A 9,175-nucleotide genomic window follows, 5' to 3' on the forward strand; every position below is an offset into this window, starting at 1 on the left:
TCATCGACGAGCATTGCGTGCTCGACGCGGACTGTTTTGTCCACTCCCACGTGGCATCACCTTCAAAGATTCTTGCATTAGGAACAGCGGGTCCTTGCTCTGCTCCTTGTTTGGCTGCTGTTGGCGTCCAAAGCTGGTCTCGGGCAGTCGCAGCACAAGTACTAGGCTGGAAAATACCACGCTGCCGACGATGGCAAAGCCCACATCATCGCGCCCGTACTCCAGCAATCGAAGTGAGGAGGCGACAGTCGCCCCTACGCGACCAAACGCGTACGCTGTGCACATGACTGCGCATCGAGCGCTCGTCGGGAACAGTTCCGCAATAAAGATGTAGTGTGCGGTTATGGTCAGGATCGCGCACTGCTTTGCGATGGTCATGAGAATGTAGGCCAAGTACCAGGGCCTTGCGTACACTACCACACCGCACAGACTGCACAGACCTCCGAGCAGCGGTAGCATGAACAAGAGGAACTGCTTCCTGCCGGCGATGTTGGCGGCGATGTAGAGGGCCATGTAGCTGGGTATCCCCACACAAAAGTCCGTGATCTTCACCACCTCGGAAGCTTGGAGCTCAAGCATTGCCCACAACATGCGGTAATAGGCGAGCATGGTGGCGAAGCTCATGAGGAAGACTACAGTGGCTCGTTGCCGAAGTTCCCCAGTGCTTGCGACGTCGGCTGGTGATAAGGCGGAGTGAATGCCCTCCCGCCCTTTAAGCTCCGACCGAAGTCTGCGCACCGACTGCTTGGCTGCTTCGAGCTTCACACCGTTTATCTTGGCAGCTCGCTTCATGACTTCCTCGGCTTCGCGGAATCGCGACATCGTGATCAGCCAAAGGGGTGACTCGTTGATGACGCAGAAAGCGGAGAGCAGGAGTACCGTGGGACTCAAGACCACTGCCTGGAGCCAAAGCGAGGGCAAACCAAGGCGGACTATGAAGAAGATGAACACATCGGCGCAGACAAAGGGAACGGAGGTCATAATGACTAGGTAGGATGCCTGGTACTTAAACGGAGTCAGCTCGTAGATCAAGATAAATGTGATGACAAAGATGCTGCTCACACTTCCTGAGCTGACGAACCGTGTGGCCACGTAGACGAAGTATGTGTCGGCGCAGCAGCTGCCCAGAGCACCGAAGAGCACGGATATTACTGCTGCGGTGATGACCGGCTGCCGGCCCGACATGTCCGCAACGTACCCGGCCAAGGGAACGAAGACCAGTGCTCCACTCATGTAGACTGCGTCGGCCAGGGCCCGCATCCACGACCGGTGGCAGACCATGTTCCAGATGGTGCGCACAGTCCGCCTTGCCCGTCCTTGATCGTAGTCCCACGAATCGCATGCAAATGTCTCCGCGGGGCCGCTGCCGTTACCAGATGTGGGATTGGCGTAGGCGTAGCACTGGCTGTAGCCGCCTTTTTCGTCAAGAGGTATGCCGACGTTTTTCCAGGTCTCGACCGAGAGATGGGAGAACTGCGGTGGCGGCTTGCACCAGTGGTCCACGGGGCCAGAAATGAGCGCGAACGACTGGCTGTGACATATCAGTGCCACCATGCCGGCGATGCCGAAGAAGAGCGTCCGCTGTTGGAAGCTGCCGTGGCCGTACGGTCCGCCAGTCTGCAATTCTTCGGTCGTTATTCCGGTGGTGGGTTGCTGGCCGAAAGTGACGGACCCGGATGGCGTGCCCGACCTCGGACTTCCGGCGCGTGACATGGCGGTGGAGACCACGGTGTTGTGCTAGCCGAAGAAATTCGCAAATTCGGGTATAAGGGCTTAGAGAAAGCAATGCACCGCCTGCAGCGCAAGTATGGCGGACTTAGAAGGGCGTGACACCTCGAGCCGTGGGCCCCGTGGGAGCGTGCACTCGTGGCTCGCCTGCAAGATGGAGATAAGCACAGTAAAGAAGATGCAGATAGGAGTAGTGTTACGAAATGAGGGATGAGCTCAACAGAAAATTCATTAATGCCTAGGAAATAAAGTAGCTTAAGCTGTGTGTGAGAAATTAATTTCCTTGAGTTGTAATAAAAATACATGTTTTGATCAGTGACGCACCATTTTTATTAACCAACTCCTCATGCTGCCGCGTTTGATAGCCTAGAGCGTTCGAACAGTTGTGTTACTGTCTGGGACTGCGACCGGTCCTGCCCTGCCGACCTGTCTTTCTTCTGCTAGAGCCTTCAGGAAAAATTCGGCGGGCACTTTGGCTCTCTAAAGTGCTGCAAGAGGAAAGCGTTTTTTGGCGCACTGTTTGTTTTTATTTACTTTTTAATTTTTCATATATTTTTAAAAATTTTGCTTCTTTTCTTGTTTTTAGTTTTTTATTTTTATTTGCATATCTCAATTTTATTGTAATTATTTTTCTCTATTTTTATCTTTATTTTTTTTTATTTTCTTGACTTTATTCCTTTTATTTTATTTATGAAACCCATGCATTCACTAGATGCGCCTTTATTCATGCTCGAATACAAGGGGGGTACTGCGCACAAAAAGACAAGAACAAGAAGATAGCACAACAAGCGCAGACTCGCGACTAACTTTATTTGAAAACACGACACTCCTTTTATAGTTTCAAAACTGTCACATCACACACATGATGAAACCAAAAACCTGTCTTCATTGTGATACAGTTTGATAGAAGGGTCACTTACGCAATCTTTATCCTTCTAGCAATACTTTGATTTGAGCTAGTTGGTTGTAGCATGACATGTTTACGCAAAAGGCGTACTGGCGCTAAAAAACGAAGACAACACACACAACAGGACAGGACTGGCGCCAAGAATCTTTATCCTTCTGTTTGATGCAAAACGCCTCCGCCAACTCACGCGCCACCTGGTCACGGCTCCTCCTCAAAACCTTTGTATCTGTCAGCAAAGGCAGGCAAGGGTTATTACGCGTAGCATCCGGGCATGCGCCACAATGCAGGGGTAAAATCGACCCTGTCCCTGATTTCATGGAAAGCTGGTGTTTCCTTAAGCGCTCATTCAGACATCGGCCTGTCTGACCGATGTATACCCTGCCACAGCTGAGGGGAATCTGGTAAACGACACCCGTCTGGCACCTGACAAAACGAGTGGCATGACGCTTCTCGCAGTCCGCTTTCCTCTTCCCTCCGGACATGACCTGAGGGCACAATGAGGCCAACTTGCATGAAGCGGTAAAAACTACCGGCACGCCGTACCGTTTCGCCACGTTCTTCAAGTTGTGGGAATTTCTTTGAATGTACGGTAGAACCGCTGGCCTCATTTCCTTAAAACGGCCACTATCCCGGCACGTCCTATTTTTCAGTTTGCGCAGAAGCTTCTCTGCCACTGCAACAATGATTGAAGCAGGAAAACCAGCCTTCGTCATCCTAATTACCTGATTATTGAGGCTCTCGTGCACCAGGTAAGCGCAAGACTTAGACAAGGCGCCCTGCAGGCAATAGGTTCCGATAGCCCGTTTAACATTCTTGGAATGTGCTGACCTGAACGGCAACAGGTCTTTCCGTGCACGTGGTAAATACATCCAGCATACGTGATCTGGTGTTAAAGTCAGGTTAATATCTAAAAACTGTAGCTTGTCAAGTTCCGGTAACTCGTGAGTAAAGGTTAGACCCTTCCCATGTCGTCTGAAAATCGATAAAAATTCTTCCACAATCACAGTGTGCGTCGCGCCAGGTCGATCTTTAAGAAACACTAAATAGTCATCAACGTACCTAAATATTGTCAGAGTAGTCTCATCGTCAAAATAGCGCACCAGATCACAGTCAATGCTGGACAAGAAGATGTCAGCCAGTACAGGTACAGGTACAGCCTGTCCCATTTACTTGCAGCATTCCTATACGATTCTTTTAATTGGTTGCATGGCTACTAGCCAAAGTACAACTGGCCCCGTTTGAAATTCCCGCCCTGAGACGTCACGACAGTGTCGACCAATTGAAAAGCGCGCCATTTTTGTCGACAAGTCCTGCTTACAACGATGAGGCATTAAAGGCTTCCGCCTTAAAAAAAGCGCTCGTGTGCAGTGCGATATCAGTAGTCGTGGACAAATCGTATTGTTTTTTTTTTTTTGAGGAAAGGAAATGAAGCAGTAACAAACTCACTTGGTGGACACCAGAACGGCGCTTGATACGCAGTCCCCGATTATAAGTCACCGGTTCTTCTATTGATAGGTCGCGGTCGAATCACTGCCGGGAGCTAGGCTCTAACTGGTAAGTTTATGCTGCACGGAACACTGAGTCGAATGACACCCTCCGGAGCAATCTGCGGCAAGCGGTTGACACGATACGATTTTTTCCGACGCGCGGTGCTCCCAGCTACTACCTTGTTGTTAGCGGCTATTTCTTGCTAATAAAAAAATAAAAACAACAATGGAAGGAACAGACGATGCTAGCCGCGGCATCTGACGTCGAAATCTGAAGCATATGAGCTGCGGCTAGAGGGAATAAAAGGACCGGGAAAATGAAATAAAAGGGGGGGGGGGGGCGATAGAAGAAAGGGTAGGGGTAGGGCGGCAGTATACTCTCTGTACAAATACAGGATATTGAAATACTACTACGACTTTTACGTCTTTTCGACCGAACGAACTGTATCAGAGCCACTTAGACTAATGAGCCTAGTCTAGGTGGCTCTGGCTGTATACGCTGTCAGATAATTTTTTTTTTGAGGAAAGGAAAGACTAGAGGGGGAATGCAAAAGGCGCCATCATCATCATCATAAAAAAATTCGCTGTGGCTTAGCTTGGTTAAGCCCGGTAATTGCGAAAGCAATATCCGTACCTACGCCATGGTACAGCTAATAGTGTAGCTGGTCGTGGTGCTTGTGGTTAGACTTGTCTTGGTCAAATGTTTAGGGGAATCCCCCAAGGTGGAGTAGATTTGTAATAAGGGAGTAATTACTCATTGGCATCCACCCGAGCGCAGCCATACGGCTACAAAGGAAAGCTATACAGCTTTCTCAGAAACTTCGTAGTTAAAGAGAAATTCGTCCTGGTCCGGGGTTCGAACCCAGGACCACCGCTACACCGGAGCAGTCGCTCTACCAATTGAGCTAACCAGGACGGCAAGCTTATGGTAGGACGAGAGCGAATTGATCAATAACTCGAAGTGGGAACTGTTGTACAATCCAATCCAATTCAATCCAAACCAATCCAATCCATTCCAATCCAAACCAAACCAACCCAATCCAATCCAATGCAATACAATCCAATCCACTCCAATCCAATCCACTCCTATCCAATACAATCCAATCCATTGGAACCTAATCTAATGTAATCTAATCTAATCCAATCCACTCCAGTCCAGTCCAATCCAGTCCAATCAAAATCCAGTCCAATCCAGTCCAATCCAATCCAATCGAATGTAATCGAATCTAATCCAATCTAATGCAATCAAGGTTAAATGAAGGGAAATGGTGGTCACCGCCGCGGCACGATGGTGGTCACCGCTGGGTGAGGGCCGATGGGTGAGTAGCAAGTATTGCGCTTGGCGATGGGCTTCCACAAGCTCCCCAACTGTGTTGTGGAGGCCCAGGTGTAGAAGGCGTTCTGTGGAAATGCTAACTGGCAGGTGTAGGGCCGTCTTGAACGCAGTGCGTAACATGACATCCAAGGCGGCCGTGTCCTGTCTGGTGAGTCGAAGATAGGGAATTGTGTATAAAAAACGGCTGAGGACGAAGGCATGAATGAGACTACATAGGTCGTGCTCCTTCATGCCTCTGTGGTGGCCCGAAACTCTGCGGATGAGGTGCGATATCGCGCTTACAACCTGCTTGAGCTTCTTGGGGGTTACGGTGTTTTTGCCATTGTTCTGGATGTGGAGTCCCAAAACCCGGAGAGTATCCACTTCTGGGATGGGAGAGCCATTCAGTTCAATGACAATGGGTGCAGTGGGGTACCTGCGGGTGGACCGGCGGAGAATACGGAGCTCTGACTTCTCTCGGGAGCACGAAAGTCCGATGCTCTGGGCGTGGTTTAGTGTGAGTGTGGTGGCGTTTTGTAAGGTGCCTCTGTGTCGCCATCACTACTGTAGGTGGTCCAGAGTGTGATGTCGTCGGCATAGAGGGTGTGTTTGAGATAAGGTATGGTAGACAGTTTCCGGGCGAGGGGGATGAGGGTGGCGTTATATAGGAAGGGAGAGAGGACGGACCCCTGTGGGGTGCCGACGCTCCTAAGGGTGTAGGGTGGGGATGCAAGGGGGCCGAAATGACCCTCAGCCGTGCGGTCCGTGAGAAAAGCCTTAAGCCTTAAAAGTCGCCCGTGTACTGTGCGATTGAAGTGCACGTTAAAGACCACAGGTGGCGAAATTATTCCGGAGCCCACCATTACGGCACCTCTGTTTTCTTTTTTCACTCCCTGCTTTCGAAGCTCCTGCTCTTCATTCAGTGAAATCACGCAGACCTGCAAAGCCAAGCGTCGGCTCTGCCCCCCCTCCCCCCCATTCCTTCTTCGACGATTATCATCAGATACTTTGGAGGCGGCTGCAAACACGTACGTTACGCTCCTCTTATATACGCTCGCGCTATCACCAATTCCACACAAAGCCCTCCTGTACACTCTCCCACCACCCCAAAGGCACTCTCGGCCATATCGTTTTCCTCTGCCCGGCGGATCCTATCCCGCGGGGCCCGGAGCACCTTACCACTTGGGAGGCTTGGGAGACCCTGCAGCGCTCCGAGGCCCCGGCCAAGCAAGCCATAGCGGCAGGCTCGGCTGCCAGTTTCATGAGCTTCCGGGACAAGAACGGTTGAATTCAGGGGGACCCGTGTGGGGACCCGTGTGGCGTCCCATGTATTGAAAGAACTTCTTGCGGGGCTAGTTGATAATTCATTGTAAAGTAGAGGCGCCAAAAGCCACACACACACACAAGACAAGAGAACGGGAGAGAGCGCCACTCACAACTATATGTCCCAAACTCCCCTGTCTCAAATAAAGTTTTCACCGCCACCACCACCCCGCTCTTCATCGTTTTTTTTTTTTATGGAGGTTTAACGTTCCAAGCGACTCAGGCTCTCGGGACGCCGTAGTGAAGGGCTCCGGAAATTCAGACCACCTGGGTTTCAACGTGCACTGATATCGCACAGTACACGGTAATCCGGAATTTCGCCTCCATCGAAATTAGACCGCTGCGGTCGGGATCCAACCCGCGTCTGTCGGGTGGCCCCCAAATTTTATGCAAATGGTGGTCTCGATGAGGGGGGGGGGGGGCTCCCACATCGATGGCCGCTATACTGGCGCAGACATTAAGATCAAAAGCGTAGGAATCAACTCATGTGCTACGTGCCCGCTGTTGCCGTGCGCTATAGTGTGGTCCTCTGGTTAATGTTCTGGCCAATTTGACTTTCGTTATAGATAGTCGCATCCTTGAGAAACTTAAGTAGTAAGAGGTAATGCTGTTAATAATGCCACGTATCATTGTAGCGTCCGTTCGTTCGCGCAAGGCCGCAGAAAAGGGGTGTTATCATTTTTGGTCGAGACGCGAGAAGCGACCGGTCTAATCTCGATTGTTCACAGCCATGAACAGCTGCATCTGCGTGTTTCCAAATTACTCTAGATGATCTCGACCTGTTATCTCGAAGTTTCCTTTGCGGCTTTAAATTGAACGATGCCGCGAGCAGCGGGCGTTCGTAGATCGACGACCGACGAGCACGTTTGTTGCTAACGCCGCCGCCGAGTGATTCAGTTCTTTTGCGGGCGCAAGTCAGCCCAAATAAAGGGCTTCGTTTCCAAGACTGGTTGGTGCCTTCCAGACCGCTGGACTGCCGTCACTACAACGTACGTGACATCTGGTGGAGGTGCGGGGTAGCCGTTCATGTTTCGGACACCCCCTACAAGTCGTGACGCCAGCCCTCTGAGTCATCAACCGCAGGACCTGAGTCCAGTCCACCGCGCAAGCCTACGCCTGCAAGGGGACGCACCCGAGTTCGGGATTCTGCCGGACCCTACCCGGAAGCGGAAGCCAGCAGCAACGTCTACCATGAGCTTGCCCCAGACAATGACTTCATTCTTCAGCAGCCCCGGGTGCCACCAACCTTCGACCCTTCGCCTGGCGCCGACCCCGAAGAATGGCTGGAACAGTTTGACCGTGTGGTTGTGTTTAACAACTGGGACTATGCCATGAAAATTAGGTACGTCTTCTTCCCCTTGGAGGGACCAGCAAGAATCTGGTTTTAGAATGAGGAAGCTAGCCTTACGGATTGGGAAACCTTCAAGGAGCAGCTTCTCAAGACCTTCACAAACGTCGTGAGAAAGGAGAGAGCCCAACAGCTGCTACAGTCTCGCATACAACCCCCAAACGAGACCGTTGCAGTATACACTGAGGAGATGAAGCGTGAATAGGTAGGGTACCAAGGTATACCGAACCAAGATTTCCCCTCCGTCGAAATGCGACCACCGCGACCGGGATCGAACCCGCGTGTTACGGGTCAGCAGCCGGGCATGATAACCACTGAGCAACAGTGGCGGTTAATTTTGCCTATCTATGGATACTTGCCGACTGGTATTGAGTAGCAAACAACTAGGTGTTGTCGAAAGAAGAACTGGTAACCGAAGCGTGGCCTTGTGGTAGAGCATCCGCCTCGCATTCGGGAGGTGCTGGGTTCGATCCCCAGTGCCGCCGGGCACCCACCGGTTTCTTTAATGGGTACAAGATTTCCCCTGGCCTGGTGATCGGCTCTTCTAGGGTGAAATGCTTGGGAAAAGGGTCTTAGACCAAACAGGTGCCTTGGCGGATGAGTGACAAGTTCCCCTGCCAAGCAACCATAAGTCCGCCTCGTGCGGCATAAGCCCAATTTGTGGCCATTTTTTCACTTCTCCCAAACGTACACCCCTAAAGGAAGCCGAGCGCCAGGCCGGGGGACGCTTGTACCCTTTTGACCGGTGGGTGCCCGGCGGTGGGTTGGTTTCGAACCAACCACCTCCCGCAGCCGAGACGGGCGCTCAAACCACTACAGTTTTACTTAACTTATGTGTTGTCCACGTGTTCTCCACGTGTTCTCCCGTGTGCCTCGTCTGTGTCTTTGTTTTCTACACTGGTGCCAAGTTTCAAATATTGAATCGCCAACTCGCGCAACTTTCTGAATTACGCAGGACGCCTTGTAGGTATTCCTTTTATCTTAGAAAACACAGCGGAAAGGGACGAAGGGCGATTACACCGATTAAAATGAGTATCCATCGCTTCCTTAATTTGCAGGCAGAGAAC

The 9,175-nt window shown here is 51.2% G+C and overlaps 1 protein-coding gene across 1 annotated transcript; it reads right to left on the reverse strand.

Annotated features, from left to right (window-relative positions):
* LOC149337198 (organic cation transporter protein-like) lies at positions 1 to 1,713 on the reverse strand. Its single transcript, XM_089554346.1, has one exon. The coding sequence runs from the start codon at positions 1,711 to 1,713 to the stop codon at positions 1 to 3; it is 1,713 nt and encodes a 570-aa protein (XP_089410472.1).
* Between the last annotated feature and the right edge of the window lie 7,462 nt (positions 1,714 to 9,175).

Source organism: Amblyomma mixtum, chromosome 7, assembly GCF_055824585.1.
Source record: "Amblyomma mixtum isolate Tamu chromosome 7, ASM5582458v1, whole genome shotgun sequence".
Taxonomy (NCBI): Eukaryota; Metazoa; Arthropoda; class Arachnida; order Ixodida; family Ixodidae; genus Amblyomma; species Amblyomma mixtum.

Coding starts and splice junctions, on each gene's coding strand:
- LOC149337198 (XM_089554346.1), bottom strand. CDS start 1,713: ATGTCACGCGCCGGAAGTCCGAGGTCGGGCACGCCATCCGGGTCCGTC.